The 22,207-nt window shown below is 40.8% G+C and overlaps 1 protein-coding gene across 1 annotated transcript; it reads right to left on the bottom strand.

The window, feature by feature from the left end:
- Positions 1–6,081: 6,081 nt before the first annotated feature.
- On the bottom strand, positions 6,082–21,977 carry LOC146583163 (hexokinase HKDC1-like). The gene is made up of 21 exons (XM_085267931.1): positions 21,746–21,977; positions 20,406–20,568; positions 20,119–20,276; positions 19,898–20,020; positions 19,667–19,762; positions 19,390–19,489; positions 18,525–18,708; positions 17,226–17,381; positions 16,912–17,145; positions 15,905–16,046; positions 15,644–15,800; positions 15,310–15,458; positions 14,990–15,109; positions 9,985–10,080; positions 9,743–9,842; positions 9,487–9,599; positions 9,233–9,396; positions 8,863–9,018; positions 8,665–8,752; positions 6,969–7,114; positions 6,082–6,825 (listed from the first exon to the last, which is right to left on the bottom strand). The coding sequence occupies exons 1-21, from the start codon at positions 21,806–21,808 to the stop codon at positions 6,690–6,692; spliced, it is 2,844 nt and encodes a 947-aa protein (XP_085124057.1). The 5' UTR covers positions 21,809–21,977; the 3' UTR covers positions 6,082–6,689.
- Positions 21,978–22,207: the final 230 nt, after the last annotated feature.

Consider the following 22,207-nt stretch of genomic DNA (forward strand, 5'->3'; position numbering starts at 1 on the left):
GTGAGGAAATTCAAGGGAAACTTATTGCTCTTTGGTTCTCTAAACTCAGGGACATACCAGGAAGTTAAGGACAGTGTTGGTCAAGTTACTTGAAAAAAGTAATCAGTAACTAATTACTGATTACTCCCCCCAAAAAGTAATCCCGTTACTTTACTGATTACTTATTTTCAAAAGTAATTAATTACTTAGTTACTTAGTTACTTTTTAAAAACACGATTTACAACCTGAATAGGTGATAAAGTGATAGATCTTTCAGCCCAATTCTACTTTTTCTACATAATCCATCATACAAAATGTAATCAAATGGAAAAGTCTCTTTTTTTAACTTGTTTTATCAGTTTTAATCTTTTAACTTTATGCATCAAGCAAAACATTTAATTATATGCAACATTCTCTGACTTGAATAAATTAGTTTAACATTTATACCTATTTTCTACACATTCCAGCACATAAAATAAAATATTTTTTGTGTTTTCACTCACTCTTTCAAACAGATGCAAGTAAAACACAGCAGAAAATAAATAAAGTCAAAGACTCAGCGGTCCTTTTGCTCTATTTTCACCTGTAAAGCAGGAGCAGGGTAGGCGGAGGGTTACCCTGGTGTAGGTGTGCTGCGGTCAGTTGAAGAATCCGCGCGAGTGTCTCTGTGAGTTTCCCATCACGTCGTAGCTACTCGGTGCTTGCTCGGAAGTTTAGGGGTTTTTTTCGCTGGAAAAAGAAGTTTTCTTCCCACGCACGATGGACGCTAATGTTTTTGTCACTTTTTATGGAATCAAACTCAAAGTAAGGTCAGTACTTCCACACTTTAAACGCTGCACGCTCATACTCTCTCCCGCACTCGATATATTATCCATTGTTGATCTGCACACAGCTGCTGTCACCAACGTCGCACTTGCTTACGTCACTGTCATGAGACATTCTCGCAAAAAAAATCACGGTTTTAGTAACGCAGTAACGCAGCGTTCCTACGGGAAAGTAACGGTAATCTAATTACCGATTTTGCAATAGTAATCCCTTACTTTACTCGTTACTTGAAAAAAGTAATCAGATTACAGTAACGCGTTACAAGTAACGCGTTACTGCCCATCTCTGGTTAAGGACATTACGAAGTGTTTCCTGTGGGCACGGGATACTGCTCAGCAGGAATGGGTAATATTTTTTCCCCTCAGGGTCATACTGACTAAGTTAAGGGACACACATTAGATAACTGAATCAAAAATGGCTAAAGGCTGAAATTATTAACAACAAAAAAAACAAAAACAAAAAAACAAACAAACCCCAACCTGAAATCTACATCAACTTGAAATATAGTGAAGTATAGCAGCACAGGCTCATCATCTGAATGAGATTTTGAGGAGTGGGGGTTATTACACTGCTACCCCTCGGGCCATATTTCACACATTTACTGCAATGTGAGTGCACTTTCCCCACATTAATCTTTGGGATAGACATTTATTTATTATTCGTACCATTTCATCTTAAGTTACATGGTCTTTTTGCCTTTTCCACGCTATCTTCCTTCCAGTTAAGACATGTCTACTGTCCCACAGTGTCTTTGTCTTACTGACAATGGAGGTTTCTGGTTTCTGACCCACCTCCCCCACGGGTGAAGGTATTTGTTCTGCGTGACCGAGCATTTAGACAATAAACTGAATGTTTGTGATGCAGATAAGTGTGATGTACTGCTTCAGCTTGTTTTTGTTTAACAGAAGGACACACACCTGCCGCTCCTTTTGTGCACTACACCTGCTTGACCATAATTTAAGTAGAATGAAGGCCATTCATTCACTCGGCCTTCTTTCTCAAGATTCAGTCCATCAGCCTGCTACTTTCATAAACTGTCTTTTCAAACAGATGTGACATTGTCACTGCAGCAACAACAGCTGCCTCTAGACACTTTTTAGGACATTGATAGACTAGGGTCAGAACTATTATATTTTGTATATCTAATAAGTTGGCTCTAAATTCATTCTACCTTCTTTTAATTATTTTTCATGCGTTCAACTTCATGAAAAATAAAATAAAAATCTTTTTTTGTATTTTTACTTTTTAAAGGCTGAAGACAACAGAGATATGTATCAGTACTGTTAATGGAAAACTTTTCTGAGCCTTTTACAGCACATGACACCTGTAAAAGTTTATTAATTCATTCTAGAGTCCAGTTGTGGTCTTTTTTTTAATTGTTGCATCAATCTGTCTCTATTGCTTTTGAATTCCTCATTCTCTGGGGTACTATATATTTGACACACTGCCTGCAAGCCTGCCTTTACTTGTTATGCTCATGAGAGGCACGCTGCTTAAACAAAAAATAAACCGCTTTATGTGCATTGGATTTTTCTGTGTGAGACTGACGAACACTGGAGCACGATAGTGTCTGGTTAACTTTACTGTTGATATTTTAGACAATGATATGGTTTCCTTGAAGAAACCTGAGCTGGAGATCATTTCTCCAACTATATGAAACCTAAAATATAGGTTTCATAAAATGAAATATAGTAAAATACCACCAAGGTCAGTGCGTTATCCAGTAACTTGCCACGTCAAACATCAAATTTTCCTCTGACTAACACAAAGAACAAAAAGTTTAACTGCAGTTATTTAAGTCTTTAGACTGTAAATCACAACACTGTAACAATCCGCCTGTTATAAGGTCTGGCATTGTAAACATTATAGAAAATGGTCACATCAAGGCACCACAAATTATACCAGATAATGAATGCATACCAAACAAGGAAGGTTTAGAGAAACCAGTGTGCAATTATGAAACTGTGATTTGTAAATATAAATGTACTTCTAATGATCAGTGTACAGTATTATAACATTTTTATGCACTAAAATAAAGGAGTCCTTTCAGATACAGTCATAATACAGATAATTATAAGTTAAAGTTATATACAGAAAATTTTGATTCCAACGTACTTCACATGGAAAAAATGGATACAGATTTTCAGAAGCTTAATAACAAATTCTTCTTCTTCTTCTTCTTAATAATATTATTGATTGATCGCCTTGAGGCGACTGTTGTTGTGATTTGGCGCTATATAAATAAAATTGAATTGAATTGAATAATAATAATAATATTCATTGTCACCTCTTTATTCAGTCTCAGAGGTCTTTCAGTTTACCATAAATAAGTTAGTTACCTTAATCAACAAAGGCTCCCCATGATGCAGCAGAGCTGGTGTCCAGCAGCTCTCATCATACTGATGTTTTGATGCATTGTGGCGTCTAATTCTTCCACTGTCCACTCCACTCAGAGGTTTAAGCCTGGGATTCAAACGTTGATTCATTGTATCTTTGAAGAGAATTAGTCGGGCTGTGAAACTAAACTGAAGGTCTATTTTCTCACAAAACTAATGACTGCAACACAATATCCAGAATAAGACCAGTGCTCTCTCCACTGTAGGCTGCAATAGCTCAGTTCTGCCCATCTACTGGAGAAAATTTCTGAGTGTGTGTGAAAGCTTGTATTGTTTGTTTGTAGGGCAGACAAAGACACACACATTCACAGAGCCCTCAATCAAAAGATAAAATAAAAAATACACAGCAAAGACGCCTTGCTCCCTAAGACAGGCCCCTTTAGGAAAAACATCAGAGAAATGATGGATGGAGTGTTTTTAAATGAAAGATAGAGACAGAACGAGCCAAACAATGAAGGAAGGTAGAAAGGACAAGAATGTTAGTAGGCCTAATGTTAGAGGAAAAGAAAGGATGCAGTCTTTTTTATCAGTCTCTGCTCTGTTGTAGGATGCAGGAGCTATATTTTGAGGAGCCTATCTGCGCTTGCATTCAGTGCCACATAAAGCTGCCGTGTCGCAGCCTGTGAAATTGTACTGTGAAGACAGTAGCTTGATACAAGGACAGCGTGGGATTATTGTGTGTATGTGTGAGGATGACGTAGCCCTCAGCTGGTAGCATTCTCACATGTTAATCCCTGAGAGATTAGCTAGTATTTCACTCCCGTTAGCACACTATTTTTCCTCCCTTACTTTAATCCCTCATCATTCATCAGTCATGCAGTGGTTATCGCACTCTGTCTTTATTTACTGTTCCTGTGCATTATTCTCTTCACTTATTACACTCCGCTACTGTCTTCCTGCCTGTCTTCATCTTCAACGCATCATCTAATCTGTCATGAATGGATTAGCCTCACACTGATCACCGCACCTCTCATTAACCCAGTGCAGTATCATCAGATCAATAGCTTCAGATTAAATGTGTAAACAAACAACAACGCAAATTGTAAGTTTTGCCTAATGAAACTAATTTTAAAGTTGACCATAGACTGAAATTTCATCAGAAATGCCAAAACATACAATCTTTACTTCTTTTTTCTTTTAAATTAATTAATTAATAAACTTTCAACAGCGGTCTATCACTGGAGTTCTTCAGGTTACTGCTTGGACTGCTAATGCACCGAGCAGACATACAGATAAAGACACAGAAAGACTGGGCAAAGCTCCAGCCAGACAGATAAAAGGGACAAGGAGAATGACTAAAATGGCACAGATGGCCAGAGACAGTTAGAGAGAGAGAGAGAGAGAGAGAGAGCCGGGTGACCACAAGGACAGAGAATCAGTGTACAGTGACTGAACAGAGGATTGGTTGTTTTTATTGTCAGGAAATGTGGTCAGCAGCATTCCAGTCCTCCTCCTGCTCCCCATCAATAAACTAAGAAACTGCTGACTAACCCCCACAAGCAAGCAAACACACACACACACACACACACACACACACACACACACACACACACACACACACACACACACACACACACACAATTTTGTAACAGTTGGCTGCACAGGTAATTGCTTTTAGTTAGAATAAGACTGATGCCCATGATATCAGTGTGTAAAGAGATTTGTGTCTACACGATATGACCGTGTATACTTTCTCTTTTGCGGAATATTACATATTTTCTACACACACTTACATATAAATCATCAGGTTCACAACTGTTACACAATATAAAGTCATTCTAAGGAGTGTCTATAAATCTTTAAGTAAAAGAGAGGAACAAAATGTATTTAACTACAACTTCTTATCAGTCATACACATGTTTATCTATGAAATCATTTATTTAAATCCCAGACATGTCTTGGGGAAATAAAAGCTTGAATGATTTTCTACCTTTAAATTCAGACAAAAATGAAGTTATTTTTACTCAAACCTGATGAAATGATGAAAAACATCTCAATTCAATTCAATTTTATTTATATAGCGCCAAATCACAACAAAAGTCGCCTCAAGGCGCTGAGAAAAACCCAACAATCATATGACCCCCTATGAGCAAGCATTTTGGCGACAGTGGGAAGGAAAAACGCCCTTTTAACAGGAAGAAACCTCCGGCAGAACCAGGCTCAGGGAGGGGCGGCCATCTGCTGCGACTGGTTGGGGTGAGAGAAGGAAGACACACAATTTAGTGTGGATTAAAATCCACACTCGATTGTTCAAAAATCTCTCTTAAAAGCCAGTTAATCCAAAACACTGCAGAGAGACAGGGGGGAGAATAACAGAGTAAATTTCTCCCATATTTGCTTGATTGGCTTCCTCTAAAATCAACAACTGAAACTAAAATCCTTCTCCTTACATGCAAAGTCTTCAATAATTAGGCCCCATCACATCATTGAGACCTCATAGTATCATATTATCCATCAGAGCATTTAAGATCTTAGAGTTTCTAAAAGTAGAATAGGACGCTGAGCCTTTAGCTATCAGCTCCTTCTCCTTTAGATCCAGCTCCCAGTTTGGTTTTGGGACATGCACACTCTTTAGTTTTTAAGCTTGACACTTGTGTTTGTGCTGGATCAGGTGACCCTGAAGCGTCCTGTAGTTTTGCGATGCTTCTTCTCCACTCACCTATTTCCTCTCCACATGTGTTTATATGTTTCTGCTACCTGACAATAATTTTTGGCTTCTCTTTTCTAAAGTTTTGTTTTGTCCTTGTCTCTCTATGTTCATACTTCACTTCTCTTACCCCTCACATCCCACAGATTGCTGCCCCACCCCAAACATGGTTCTGACGGCAGTTTCTTCCTGTTTAAAGGATGTTCTTCCTCCCCAGTGTCACCAAGCACTTCCTCATAGGATTGTTGGGATTTTCTCATTTTGGCATGTGACCACACAGCTGTGACTGACATTTTCCCACAGCTAACTTGGTGACTGGAATGTGGAGGGTTTGGGTTTGAAGCATATATATTAAACCACAGTGGGTTGTCTTATGCCAGGTTTTCATTTCAGTTCAAATGACATTGTCCATTTATTGCAAACACAGATAACCGTGGATTAACACAGAAGGCTTATCAAGTTACATATATTTTATTTTATGTTATTTGTGAGCAGTAAAGATAATAGAAGAAGTTTTCTTCTATTTAACTTAACTAACATGGATTAAGTTAACTAAGCTGAAGCAAACATAGTGTCAGAGTGTTGACTGGCACACCCTTAATATAATAGTCAATTCAAACCAATTACAGTTCTTTTAAAATTTATTACAAACAGTGATTTAATCACAGGCAGCAATGCTTCCATCTTCCATCCACACAGTCTGAAACTCTCTTAGGCCAATACAGAATTTTGGTAGTGCAAAAAAACCCCAACAAAAACCCAACAAAGAAACAGCAGTGCAACTGAATGCAAAAAGTGAAAAAACATCTTCGGACATCTTTCTTTTTTCCAGGTGTGTGAAGTCAACGATCTCGCTTCTGCCTGGCTACAGCAGTAATCAGGGCAGCACCTTTCCCGCTGCCTTCCTCTGAAGGCAAGAAGGTCACGTTACACTGAGGAGCCAAAACTCTGGTAGTCTCTTGAAGGACTCCAGAAAAACTAGAAACAACAGAAAATGTTTTAACCAAGCTGTTTGAATAATTATGAAAGGTTAAAATGAAAGTACAGTATACACCTGACACACACCCAACACATCACTGCACCCAAAACAAACAAACAATATTTTTATTAAATTAACTCACTGTGGGTGTAGTTTGTAGAGTGCACCATCAACCCCTACAGTGATGTTCAGATGGTCCAGTCCTCGGTTCTCTCTGATCTTATCTACCACGGCTGCCATGCCTGCCCCACACAGCTCTGCTGCTCGGCGCGATACCGCTCCACATACCTAAGCAACAATGGAAACCTTTATCAATATTGCAACAGGTAACAGTCTCCTGGCGTCACAGTTTTCTCAGCCAGACAATGCACCACTCAAATAATATGAAGAATATTACCCAACCTCAAGGTAAGGTTGAAGCAGAGAGCATATTTCTTTGAACTACTTCCCAAACTATATCTGATGATAACCTTATTTCTGTTACTGTAAAAAAAATTAATGAAAGCTGTCCATAAGTCCAAATTTTGTGGAAATTTCAAGTTGGGTATCTCAAAATTTAGCTCAGAATTTCAAGATATTAAAGAAAATTTTGACTTATGGGCAGCATTTTTTTTTAATTAATTTATTTAAATGGCAGAAAGCTTTTACAGTAAAGGCAGATGAAGAATCTTTCCAACAGCACAACTGATTGTTTGTTAATTTAAACTTATTTTAATCTGGATATCTGGACTGCTTTTAACCATCAGTTATGGTTAGCAAGACTGTTTATGTTCATTCATTTCAACCAGGTATCCATACTCTTAGGAAACAGTTTCCAGACTTTTATTCAAACATTTTAACTGTTAGTCAGAAAAATTATTATTCCCCAACTGGCTGCAAGAGAATTTTCAGACAAACATGAAAAATTAGAGGCTATCATGCCTGTATGCTAGCAACTAAAGAAATCACAAGCAGGTTTCTGATTCTTTGCAGCCAGTTTCACTCAGCGAGAGCCAGCAAAATGCAGAAACCACTTCCAAATAGTCGGGGAATACATACAGTACTTTCCCCTAGCAACTGGTGGCTGTATCACATCTAGTATGGCAGAAAAATCTAGAGCATTATGTACATGATGTGATGTGAGAAAAATCTGAGGGCTTCCTCTCTCCATTAATATCTGGAGGGTTGGATCGATACCAGAAATAACAATATAACAATGCTACTTTTCAAGGACAATGCTTAGTTTTAACAGTTGCTTACAAGGTTCAAAAGTCTGACAGTCACAGTCCTCCAATTCCTCGCTGAAATTAGACTTTCTGATGTCCACAAACAAAGTTGTAACCAATAACATTACTAAATATTTATTTTAGTGTACCCAGAGTTTGTCTAGTCTTTCTGTTGTGCAAGATGGCTCACCAACATGGCTTAATAATAATGGTAATAATGGATTGCATTTATATAGCGCTTTTCTAGGCACCCAAAGCGCTTTACCACTATTCATTCACTCTCACATTCACACACTGGTGGAGGCAAGTTAATGGAGAAGACACAGAAAATTTCAGGTGCGTCTTTCTTTAAGATACCAACAGGCTAAATAAAAGTTGAGAGCCGTCTTTGGCCTCAGTGTTCCACTTTGCAAAAACCCTGTAAAACAGCCAAGGTTATTACAAATTACACCTGTGCATTGTTTGCACTAGATCAAAATATCTGCTGGAAGTAAGCGACGTGGTCCGGGTCAAAACACATACACAATGGCTTAATTGTTAAAATTTTTATACCTTGTAAAAGAGGAAAACATTGAATTTGTGATGCAGTCTGTAGGAGGTTACTGTGTGGCATGTTGCTTTTCTATCTTGTACCTCTTTGACAATGATGCTGTCATCGCAGGTACTGTTGAGCCCCAGGTGCTGGAGAATAGATCTGACTTGCAGTAGAGCCAAACGGTCACTGGAGGGAGACAACACAGTTACACAGCAGAAAATGCAATATTCATGTTAAATTATGAATACTTTAAATCTATCAAAAAATAGCACAAACATAGGCATCATTTGTCCTACCTCTCTATTTGTGACAGATATTTAGTTTGGAATATTCCAGGTGTTTTTAAGGTTTCCGTGACGCGTCCTCTGAACAGCAAACCTCCTCTTGTTAGATCCAGTAATACCTCTCGGACAATTTCACCTAAATACATCCCACTGGTGAGCTTTTCAAACCTATAAACACGAACATAAACTTGTAAAAATGTTGTGTGACCATCTCAACTTGCTACAAGTTACTGAATAAATCTCAAAAACATCAACTAACTACTACACGAGACACATATGTGTCACAGTATGTTTAAAAAAATCAGTCATAAAACATCAAATTTTATGTGTGTGCCTCAAGTAGGCGTCATCATACATACACAGTAAGGTGAGTGTAGCTAACCTTTGTTTTCCAGGGTTTACTGAGTTGTGGTCCACCTCAGCATCAAAAGGTGTGATGATGTCATCCAAGGATCCATCATCACCCAGACCCCCCCACTCCGTGTTTATACACATCTTTGATGTCTCAGAAGTCTCCGCCTTCTTATCTCCTTTTGACCCATCATCCTGATGAGAGAGGGAAACACACACACACATAAAGTGTTTAATTATGTTTTAACAATATGTTTTTAGCTCCCAACAAGCAAGTCCTTCCACCTTGTCCTCCACTGCTTCAGGTGTCTCCTCGTCTCCTTCTGTTTTCTGTTTCTTTTGTCTAATCTTCTCAATGTTCTTGAGTTCCTCCATGTAACAAGCATTTGACCCAGTTCCTGTAAAACAGACTCATATAGCTTATTTCCTTATTACGTCAAATATTATAATACTGTTCTTTGCATTTAAAATTCTTAAATGAACCATCATAACTATAAGCTTATTCTTAACTTAGCATTTCTTCACCCTTGAGGCCACATACCTGCAATCAGTCCAACTTCACACTGAGGGTCTTCATAGGCACAGCTCATCATTGTCCCAACTGTGTCATTGACCACTGCTACTATGTCCAAGTCATACTCCTGTGTGCGCACACCCACAAATGCATTGTAATGTTCCTGTTAGCCTAGACGTGTACCAATCTGATGTAATGTTTCTTCCCCTCATCTGTTTAAAACCTGGCCATCATTTTAAATCTTTACTCTGTTGTTTTTATTGACTCACGTTACGTCTTTTGATGGCCTCCCGTAGCAAGTTAACAACATCATGTCCTTCGCAGTCTGTGGCCTTGAAGCCTTTGGTCCAGCTAACCAGGATACCCTACAGAACATCCAAAGGTTGAAAAAGATTACAAACTGCTACAGAAATAATAATGCTACTGCTTTAGGAGTCTGTTTACATTTTTATTTAACAGAACAGTTCTGTAAATATAACATTCTGAGAACGTCGAATGATCAAGTGCCAAAAAGGCTAGTTCCACTTGAGGCTAGTCAGTGCCCATAGATTCATATTTTAAAATGCCCAACATCAGAGCAATAAGACAGTTGCACTGAGAGGTGATTTAAAACAAAAAACAACTTGTCTATCTGTGTGCTCGAGTTTTGGATGTTGTCGCTTTAATTAACAGACGACTGAGTGTCTGTTATTTCAATGGCCTCACCTGTGCTGATTCACTGAATTGTACCTCTCATCTGTGTTTGTAAGTGTTCATCTCTTTTGGAGCATTTCTCATGGAACTATAGCCAGTGAGTACAATTTATTTGTAAAGCACATTTAAATACAGCTATATATGTATGTGTGTAATTACATTGAAATACTCAAAGGTGGACATATGGACCATAAACAATAAGCAATAAACATAATGACAACAACAACCAGATGATCCTACAAATGTGGCACAGCGACTACAAAGGCTTTTTGTTTGAGCCGTGACCTTGGGACATGTTAAGGATCTTTGCCTATAGATCTAAGAGAGCTGAATGTAACTGAATGAGTTGATGATGATGTCTGTGATGCCCCCCATCATCCATCTTACACGTGGCTTCCTGTGTGGTATGAGCTTGAACAACAAGTTTGTGCTTCAGTTTTCTATCAGTCTCTCAGTTAGTCTGTCAGTGTTTTGTCTTTATGTGTCCCTATACAGTTCACAGATGCAACCAAGCTATCTAGTGTTAACTGATAACAGGCCACCCTCTCATCCAAATATAATAACTTCTGGCTCCAAAAAACTAACAAGTTGGTGGCTAAAATGTTGAGGCTTCAAAATGCAGACTTTAGAAACCAGTGAGCGATGTCAGGTTTGCTACATCAATCTACAATCTGTGGCCTTTAACCTTTATGAGAGCAGCACTTTGAGGAAATCAGATACCAAATAATATACTCCACAGGACTTTGAACAACATCCAGCCTGGAAGGGAAACAACCGTGTGAACCAGTGTAATTTTAAGACAGTGTAAAGCTACAGTTTTCTTCTAATGAGCGGGTGTCACGATCCTGGGTCTTATGACCCAGTGTTTTGAGTTTTAGTTCTTTTGATGTTTATAGTGTATGTTTAAGCTTATTAAGTTTCCTATGTGCATTTGCTTATTAGTTCCCCCTTGTGTTTTCAACCCCTGTGAAGTCTCTCTTGCCCTTCGTGTGTTTCATGTCTGTGTGTCTTATGTTGTCAGGTCTGCGTCTCATTATATTTCCTGTTTTATTTTGAAGGGGTCCTGTGTTCCTATGTTCAATGTTTTTAGTGTTACTCTCTCCTTGTGTCGTTATGTTCATGTGTGTCAGCTGTTTCTCCATGTGTTCCCACTTCCCTCATTATCCGCCTGTGTGTATTTAGTCCGTGTGCTTTCAGTCATTCTTTGTCAGGTCGTCTGCTCATCCATGTCACTACTTCAGGAATCTATGTCAGTTCACCATGTTTAAGGTTTTTTCATGTTTAGTTTTAGTTCACCCAGTTTAGGTTATTGTTTAGTTTCACCAATGCCCTTTTGTTTGTACCCTTTTTGCTAGCCTCAATAAACGGCTTGATTTTTGTTAAATCCACGCCACGTTCAGTTTTTGGAGTCTGCGTTTTGGGTCCTTTTGTCAACACATACAGTCTGCCCTCGCCAGACTGTGACAGCGGGTCTAAATATTGTTACTTTTATCAGCACTGTTGTGATATTTTGATACCATAGTAGCATTTACAGGATATTGTTTTATTGTGATATTATACAGAAAAGAGTTACTCAATAAGGCCCATCTACTAGTTGTTTTTCTCTTTCTCTGTGACCCAAGAATTAATGTGTAAGACTCACAAGCTGGTACCCCAAGGTCGAAAACACCACAGAGATGAGACCACTTCCTTACTCCCATCCTCCCTTTTTCTTTATCTCTTAGAAAAAGGCTCGTTAAAGGCTAGGTGGTTTGTTTCAGAATTCACTAATGAAAGAACTCTGTATTTTATGTCTAGGAGTGTATTTTGCTGGGATGATCATAAATTGTAGCTGAACTGATAAACTACACAAGGGATACTTTGCTCAGAAGGCAGGAAGACGTTTCCTTATTTAGTCTGTACCGGTTTGAACTGGGAAAGCTGACACACGAACCTTTTTTTCTCTATATAAACTGCTGTGTATCAAATAAACCTTTGAGTCGATTTGGGAAGACAACCTGAAGCAGTCTGTGTTTCCTTGTTCTCCCAAGCTGCTCCCGACGTCGTAACTAACCCAGCTGAATGGCATACCTGAGTGTTACTTTAAATAATTAGGAATCTTAGAAGGAAAGGACAGAACTCTGCTTATCGCTCACGCCACGGAGGAAACCCGGGACGGCAATTTCCTTCAAGCACTATATGATGTTTCTAATTATTTAGAACAGGTTCAAGGTGGTTTGGTTGTCTAATAAGAATTATTTCCATCCATCGGTCAGTTTTCTTAACAGCTTATCCAACTGTATCTGAGGGCTGAAGCCTGTCCCAGCAGGGACACGGTGTGTTAAACCCGGTCAAACTCGGACAGGTTGCCAGTCCCTCACAGGGTAATACTATTTCTTTTTTTTCCTTTTTTTTTGCCTGTCCCATTTGGTTCTTTAGCCGTCAGAATTGTTGTCTGAAGACCAACAAGGATACCCAATGGATTTATTTTGCCAAATCGATCATCGTGGCATTGCCGTATTGGTCTATTTGATCGACCTTTGTTTTTATTATTTATTTTATTTTATTTTCAGTTGTTACAGACGGGACAGACATGAGTGAGGGATAGGAAAGGGAGAAAGAAAGAGGAAGGAAAAGAAAAACAGAAGGGGAGAGGGACAGTGAGAAGTGGGGGGGGGGGGGGGGGGGGGAATCTCCTGGATCACCTGTTGAGAGAAAAAGAATAGAAAACAAGCAAAAAAAACCAAAGCAACATACTAAACACAACACCATCACATTAATCTAGCTAAGTGTAAACAGCAGTAAGTACTAAATATTCAATGTTGTTGTGCAGCACGCAGGACAGACGGCGCACAATGTGCTTTGAAGTAGCAGCCGAGAAAGGTTTAATTTAAGTCTACGAACAGTGAACATCCGTGTGCACACCTGTGTGGATCAGCGCGCTTGTATTCAAATGGTTTCCACATGTAATGGTCTGCAAGAGGATGTAGAGAGCCATAGCCCCGTCCCCCAGGGCATGAAGCAGGCATGGAGGCATGCCTGCTTCATGGAGGAGGAGGAGGCCTGACCGAGCAACAGGCGCCAGGTAGCCACCGGGAGTGAGCTGGTACATACCTCAGCGCCCAGTCCCGGACACCAAGAACCACCAATGCACCGACCCCTGAGGGCATCAGTCACCGGCAGGGAGTGTGGTGAGGGGAGATAGGCCCTGGAGGGCCTGGGAGTTCCCAGAGAGGTGGAGTCTAAACTGACATATAGACACAGACAAACAGGCACACACAGACACAAACATGCATTCCCACCCTCATGCACACATATACAAACACTCAGCACTCACCCAACGTAAGGATTGACATAAATGGACATGTACACACAATCACATTCCCCAAACATACTCTATACCCCGGGTCCAGGTACCCTCGCCCCCAGAGGGGGAAACAGAACCCAGACCCAAGAGATGTTACCCTTCCCCCCGGGGTGGAGGCAAGCAGACCGTCCCAGGCTCCGCAGCAGCAGGGAGGCCAATCGGACAGCCAACATCTCCTCCCAGCCCCCCCGCCGGCTAGCAGAGAACGGGGGTGTGTGAAGACCCCATACCTCCCTCCTCCCGCTCATGTGTAGTGTTGCTGCGTGTTGTTCTAAAGTGCATTTAAAACAAGGGAGAGCATGGTGCTGCTGCCAGAGAGCAGCAGGTGTTAGCACGGCCCCTCCCGAGAACCCTCAATGTCTACATGGATTTAAAATTGAGAGGTGGGCACCGGCGCCAGAGGTAGGTTTGAGTACACAGACCGTCCACTGTACGCCGTTAACGTGCCCACCCTCAAGGCCCTATATATATGTGTGTGTTATGAGAGTGTAAGTAATGTGGATGTCTAAGTTGTGAGATAAAATTGAGGCACAGGTGGCCAGAAGGGGACAGAGGGGAGGGGGGGGGATGTCTCCCTTGCACCCTGGTGACACACCCGCACCCCAAGGCCCTACCTGTGTGAGTGAGTGTGGTGGAGCGGGAAGAGGGAGGTAGCCGGGGATGGGGAGGAAAAGGAGGGAGGGGAGGATGCCCCTCCCTAGGGCCAGCTCCCCCGCTGACCCCAGTAGGCACCCCTGTCCTCTGGTACCCACCAAGGCAAGGGAGCCCAGGTCCAGGTCATCTCCCAGACTACACAAGACAACAGACACCCAGGTTAAGTTTATTCTCCACCTCTCCTATGTCTCTCCCCCACCTGCAGAGTGGACTCCTGCAAGGATGGAACAACCTCCCCGCCAGTTGAAGAGCCCCCCAGTTAGGCCGATGCACAAGAGGCCCCCTGCGCCAGGGCTGAGCCCCCGTGCACCCACCCGCCCACAACCTCGGTGACACACCGACGAGGACCGAAGCCCCCAAGGCCCAGCCAGAGCCCCAGCACGGAGGCGAAGCACCCCCGAACCCCAAACCCCCACGCCTGCCCCCGATCCACTCAGGGGCAGCCAGGCCACCAGGCCAGGGCATACTATTTCTAATTTAACCACTTTGATACAAAGTCTAGCTTATTGTGTTTTACTGCTTCACTGTAAAATAAGGTGCAGCCAGGTTTTCTGTGGCTGCAACAAACGATTTTGACGTACCGTGTCAATGGCCGTCTGCTCACAGGGGAAAGAGAAGGTGAAGCCTGCTGGAAGATGTGCTTTCTTCATCCCCATGTAGTCCAGGAAGTCACTCACGTATTGCGCTAAATGATCAAACAGCTGGAGACAAACAGAGAGAGAAAAAAACAAACAAACTGTGTGTTAGATTTTCAGTACTGTTTTAGAAGAATTCAACCCTACCTCGTTTAGACAACACTGTCAGCAGTGTACAACTTCTTATAATTAATTTAATTACTTAATGACTAAACCCAGTTTGATGCTTTCTGTCAGGGTGCTGACGGTATATGCATGTTTCTCACCTCTTCTCCTGTTCCCTGCATTATCTCCAGCGGTACAGTGTAGATTTTATGGTAAAGCCGTGTGTTGTTTTGAAGGCCTTTCTTGAATTTGACCAGCATAGCTCTGAAGTTGGTTCCTCCCAGATCCAAAGCAAGATATTTTCCACGCTCTGGTTAAAAAAATAATAATTATGATCTTTGTTTATATTTTAAAAATACAAACTTCCTAAAAAAGTTTTTAACAAAGCAGTTACATCTTTGCGAAAGCTAGAGGTGACGCTGAATGTATTGATTGTGAAGCTGCTGTTTGGGTTTGATTAAGAGGCCTGTAAGAACGTCAGTGTTTGTCTCTGACCTGTGCCATCAGGTGTATGGTAAACGTAAGAGGGCAGCATCTTAACTGCTGAGGGGCCTTTGTTCTTTAGCCCTGCCTCCAGCCCTGCTCTCATCGTGGCCTTGACCAACTGGAGCTGCTCTTGACTCAGTTTGAAGGGAGCCAGTGTCTCATCCACCTGGAAAACCAGAGATACTGTTTATCAGATATTTAAGCCCTTCTTTTTTATTTCACCTGTGAAGAATCACACAAACACAGACATACAACTTGCAGCGCTCTAACCTGTCTCTTCCGTGATGCCAAGCGTTGGGCAACTGCTGTTACCAGGGCAGCCCCTTTGCTGCTGCCGCTGTCCGAGAGGACGAATCTAACCTGGCACTCAGGAAGCAACCGGCGCACCACCTTATGGAGACGTTTAGCATACCTGGAATAGAAGTGACAGAAACACAAAACATTCGATATTTCATCAGGCTATTTTAGATGTTTGTTAAGAAGTATTTATATTAGTGATCTGCAGCTCATCAAGTAAGAGAGGACATGATGCTGTTATGTCCAAACTCTTCATCAAGGCCCTGTTTGTTGTGTTGGGTTCGCTGACTTTATCAGAGGTGATCAGGGCATCACTATCATACACATCATCCACTGGATTCCAAAGTTCAGTTTTTCAAGCCTTGTCAGGATTTTCTTCACTCACTGAAAGTGATGATTGGGATGCTGAGATGCTAAAACCATGACTGAGACCTCAGGTCGAAGAGCAAAGAAGCCACGGCAGGTTTTCCATAGGCTTCTATACAGGCTTCTTTTTATCCACTGCTGGCCATCAGAGAGATTAAGGCAATTCCACAGAGCCAGAATAGTCCATCTTTTATTTACAGCCTATAGTTGAGGTCAAATTGTGCACATGAGGATTCTCATTGTGTATGAGTGGTGAGTGCAGTGCTGAGCTGTGGTACTGTGTGGTTGATGTTAGGTTAAACTCACGTGTGACAAATTTACCCCAATCATTTAACAGCTTATGTCTTTGGTCATTTATTTAATCCATTGCTTAACTCTAGTTTCTACTCAAGGCTCTTTGTGAGTGAAGTTTAATTGATTTTGCTTCAAACTTTTATTTATTTTGGATTTTTTTTAAAAATATCAGAAACTTTTTACAGCAGCCATTAGTCATAGTTAGAAAGGAAGAGGACTGTTGAGAGTACTGGCTCTTTTTGTGTTATATCAGTTACATATTTATTAATCTCAGTAGTTGTAAACTAATATGGGTTTGAGTGATTCCCACACTGACTTACTGCGGATGTGTCTTGTACACAGTTCCGTCCACTCCCACAGTGATCCTCAATGCCCTCAAATGCCGGTTTTGCTTGATTCGGGTTAAGATGGCAGCCAGCCCCGCGGCCACCAGATTGGAGGACCTGAAGGACACGATGGTGCTGACGTGTTGAACAGCAACGCAGTCATCTTGTGATGGGTTCAAACCGAGCTCCACGAGAATATCTCTGGTGTTCTTCAGACCATTTTTGTACCTGAGACAAATGAATATTTATGGCATTCATGCTGTTTTTGGACAGACGCCAGGTGACCAAGAGAGATAAAGACAGCTTACTCCTCCATGGCTGCCACGTGTGCTGTGGTTATCTTCCCTTTGGTCCTCAGGGCATCAGGCACGAGTCCATCAAACAGCTGTCCCAGTTTAGCCATCTTTAACACAACCAGCCTCACTAGCTCACCCAGATACATCCCACTGACCATCTTCTCAAAGCTACAATAGACCAGAAAAGGGTAAAAGGTTTATACAGAGTTCTACAGTACTGAGCAAACATCTTAAGCCACTCATTTCTGAAAGCTCTTCAGAGTTTTTCTATAGATATTCGTTGCTTTTTCACTTTTTAGTCCCGTCCTTGTATCAGACACTTTTTCAATTAATGTTTTTTTTTTCAGTTTGATAAGCCAACAATGGACATTTGTTCAAGCATTAAAAAGACACCTAACTGAAGGGATGAAACGGCGCTTTTAAATTGAGCCGTTTGTTAGCCTGTCACAAAAAACTATTTCCCATTTCATTAGTTGAATCTATGAAAAATCCCCAAAATGCCACAGGTTGACAAGCATAAAATGGTAATATTGAACCAAGAAGCTGAGACCCAAACAGCTAGAACTGAAAAGCTGGCATTTCTCAGCACGATGTGCAGTGTGTCCTTAAGAAAACTGGAAACTGGACAAGTGGAGGACAAAAAAAAAAAAAAGCATGAATGCTAAATCGACATCAGAAGAACATTATCCAAAAGTCACGTATGGCAAAATACACAAACACTGGACTGAAAATTAGTATCAACAGGATTTATGGAGTGAGTAATCCAAATTTGAAAGTTCTGGTTTAATTGTGAAGCTGGATGGAGATGATCAGAAGAAAGGTACAACAGTGTGTGTCTATAGCCATCTGTAAAATATGGTGGTGCCTGTCATTGCTTGGGATTGCATTTCAGCAGGCTGCGTTGAGGATTACAAATACAGAAAAATACCATCAGATCAGATTTTGACACCATGCAATAACATTAGGAAAGATTCTGATTGGCATCTGTCTGATTATCAGCATGATAATGATCCCAAACACACTCCCACTTGGAACAGTATCAGTCATGGACTGGCCTCCCCAGAACCCAGACCTTAATATCACTGAAGCAGTGTGTGATCTTCTTGGCAGAACAAAAGGCAGCCATCATCCAAAGAAAAGTCCTCCAAGAAGCCTGGAGAACTATCCCTTACTCTAAGAAATTACAAGAAAACTTCCCTAAGAAAGTTGCACCTATTTCAAATTTATCTTCGGAAGTCATAAAGAAATGAAGGACGTCTTAATGGACACACTATTTTATATCAAAAGAAAAGACAAAGCTGCTTTCCTTACATTTGTTTTCCAGGATTGATAGAGGTTGCATCAACATCCTGATCAAACTCTGTTATGTAATCACTCAGGGCCCCATCGTCCCCAAAGCCTCCCCACTCGGTGTTCACACACATCCTGCCCTCGTCTCCCTCCACCAGGTCAACATGACGCAGCTCCTCCATGTAACACGCGTTGGTGCCTGTGCCTGTAAGCACCCAAACACACAGGATACATAGACTGATTCCATTAAGATTACTACAATAAACAGGATACGTTAATGGTTCTATCTGTCTATACTTCACATCTAATTCAATATCCACACATGCACAGCAAACCACCAGAGGGAGCAAGATGACTATGGGTAAGTGTGCTTTGTCTTCTCTTGCAAAATATTGTCATTGTTTCCATGTGTTTGCACAAAAAACATAAATAAGAATTAATCTAAAAATATTTAAACGTGTTTTGCAAAAGTTAAAACACAAAGTTTGGAGTAGATTTGCAGAATCAGAGTTATTGATGCCTTTTGCATTTACAGTCAGCACTATTTCCTGTCACTAATATGCAGTTATCTTTGATTAGATAATATCTATTAGCTATGTTTAGATAATTATGCATCAATCGTAAGGGCTCCAAAGGCTCACTAGATAAAAAAGAAACCAGAATAAAACCTAATTTATAATACAGAATTTTGGTTTCAAGCTTTTTCTAGTTTTAATGCAGAACATTTGCTTTGTTTTACTGAACACTGGATAACTTTATGCTTATTTAAATGAACTACAGAAGAAGTTTAGAGTGATGGCTGCTCATGTACATGTCACACTCATACAAAACAATAGTTTCTGTAAAAGGACACAAGAGACTAGTTGAATTATGTGAATCTACTTACCAATGATGAGCCCTACATCGCAGTACTGATCATCAAAACCACAGGTCATCATTGTCGCCACAGTATCATTAACCATCGCTAACACTTCTATGTCCATTCCCTGCAGAGGGCGTTATTAAAGAGATAAACCAGGTTATACTGTTCAGTTTACATACTGGGTATCAGATGGGTTCAACTCTTTATTTTTCCACTTCATCTTACGTTATATTTCTCATCATGTCTCAGTTTCTGCAGATAGTTTATGGGTAAATTATGGAAGCAAGCACTGGCAACCCACCCCAGTTCTGTCAATAGCCTCTCTGAGAGCCTGGACCACATCTTTCCCCTGAAGGCCTCGAGCCCGGCAGTTCTTACTCCAGCTCAACAGTAATCCCTGCAAGAGGAAAAAAGTGGTTCGAATGATTATGGGATCTAAATCTAAAAAGACAGACAGATGTCAGCACGTGGAGTATAACACACTACAGGTACAGCTCATGAAAACCAGATGTCTCGATGTAGAGAGTCATACCTTATCCAAGCGGGTCTGTTCGCAGGGGAAGGAAAAAGTGAATGCCAGAGGATGTTTCTTATCCAGACTGATGTTCTTTACGTGAAGAAAGTCCTTCAGAGATTCTGACACATGGTCAAATAACTACATACACAAAGACAATGAAGAGGGAGAAGTTCAAATCTCTTCTTCTTGCTTGTTGAATCCTCCTCAAATCTACTTTCAGATCTTTTTATTCTTACCTCTGGTGCTCTCCCATTGAACAGCTCCTTTGACATAGGGTATATCTTCTCCTCCATCTCCACTCCTCCCTTCCTGACCCCCATCCCCTCTCTCACCTTAACCTGGAGCACCTTAAACTTGGAGCCTCCAAGATCCAGTGCCAGAAACTGTCCCTTCTCTGCAAGAGTGGTTGAAAGAGAAGGAAGATCTTTAATCTCTTGCTTTTACTTCAAAACAATGGCAGTCTTCTTCTTTTTTTTAAGATCTGCCCAGCAGCCCTAATAAAAGGGACATTAACACGAGTAACCTGAGCCATCAGGAGTGGAGCGGACATGTGTCGGCAGCATTTTTACAGCTGCGGCGGCCGAACTTTCAGCTGAGAGCCCCTTCTTCATTTCAGCCTGGAAACGAGCTGAGATATCAATTAACTGGTCATCATGGAGGCGCATTGCATGCAGAAACCTGTCGACCTGAAAGAGACACAGAACACAGAGAGCAAAACAAAGTGAGATGTACCGCTGGATTTTCACTCGAACAAGAAGGGATGAAAGAGAGAAAAATGTATATTTCTCTCTCTCTCATTTGTATTTTGTGGACTTTCTTATTAGGTGTCAGACTAGTTTTGCTTCTCTCATTCAGTTACTTTTCTTTTTATATCCTCTGTTACTGTTACATGCCTCATCACAGCTTTATAATATTACATATCAAAATTCACCAGAATCAATTTGAACATCTGATCAACAGAGAAAAAGTTTAAAAAAGCAACTTTTTTCTTGTATTTCAGATATGAAGGATTTTTTTCATGTATCTGATGTCTTTTCACATATGTTTTGAATTTTGGGGTTAATAATCTGAATTTGAAACTCAGTGATGTTGTAACAGTAACTCAACATGCCAAACTGTCTCTGTAAATGAGTTAGGAAGTAGTACAAAACAAAAAAGCTGAAGATCATCAGCCACACCCCGTGTGCTGTATTCACAGCTGAACCGTCGCCGTGGAGCATGTGCTCATAGGACAACACCCTGAGGTTTTACGATATAAGTGCCAGAGTGTGAGTGTAGCGTGAGCGAGGACAGTGTGATTGTAGGAGTGTCCATACTTTGTCCCGGGTGAAAATGTGCGATCCAATGTGGACTAAGAGGAGCAGCGACACTGCCAGGGAAAGTTGTTAATGATTGTTCAGATAAAGATAAATGGTGACACAGTGACTAATGATCCCACATTTCACCTTGATCATTTATATTACTCTACTGACTTCTGCCATGTCTCGTTGACTTAATTTTAGTCACGTGCATTTCTGCAAATCCTCAAAGAAATCATCAGAGATTTGTCCTTCTTTTAATCACTTTCTCTTTCTGGATAAATCCTGATAGAACTGCCCAAGAAGTAAATCAGGAAACAACACATTAGAAGAGTAAGTTTGTCATTGGTGGCAAATATATCTCTGATGATTAATGTAGCGAGTAGAGTTGCATTTAAAATACGATTTCCAATCAAGAGCATAAATTCAGTGCATTAGCAGCTTACACTTTCATAACTGAGAAGACTTTAAATAACTGTAGAGCTTCAAACCCCCTCATTACCAGGGCTGTATTAATTATATGCACTGTTTGAAACAGACTTGTGTTTGTGTGTGTAGCACTCACCTTCTTTGTGGGGTCCTCCTGGAGTTTGGAGAAAAAGAAGGAAATGAGATGAACAGCCAACATCTTCACTGATAAGAATCACCACAAAGTCTTCCAGCTATTCTTTGATACTGTCAGCGTGCGTGACAGGTGAACACACTTCACTAAAATAAGGAAAAATGTGTTTTCCCCCCAATCCTTTCCACTCTGCTAGGTGTTATTTCTTTTTACGTTTGTGCTCTCATTGTCTCTTGCCGAGTCCACTGAGCAGATACCAGCCTCTGCACCAATTCAATGATTAACAGCAAGCACAACCTCCTTTCTACAATCATTTCCTTTAATGTGTCAGATACAGGCTTGCTTAGTGTTTTCGTCATAGTTGCTCGAGTGACTTTTCCTAAACTTTGAACTGAAGATTTTAGGAAACTAAAATATTTGAAATCCCCCCTGCGGTGCACTGTAAGTGATGCACCTTGGCCTCAT

This window comes from Mchenga conophoros, linkage group LG1 (genome assembly GCF_057382185.1).
Source record: "Mchenga conophoros isolate Kocher_MC1m ecotype Shallow Benthic linkage group LG1, M_conophoros_male_GT1.1, whole genome shotgun sequence".
Taxonomy (NCBI): Eukaryota; Metazoa; Chordata; class Actinopteri; order Cichliformes; family Cichlidae; genus Mchenga; species Mchenga conophoros.

Bases quoted from the DNA above. Each gene is read 5' to 3' on its own strand.
- LOC146583163 (XM_085267931.1), bottom strand. From the start codon at position 21,808: ATGTTGGCTGTTCATCTCATTTCCTTCTTTTTCTCCAAACTCCAGGAG. The intron at 17,146-17,225 runs GTAAGCTGTCTT...CATTTGTCTCAG, and splicing joins CACGTGGCAGCCATGGAGGA to GTACAAAAATGGTCTGAAGA. The intron at 15,801-15,904 runs GTTAGAGCGCTG...CTGGTTTTCCAG, and splicing joins TGGCATCACGGAAGAGACAG to GTGGATGAGACACTGGCTCC.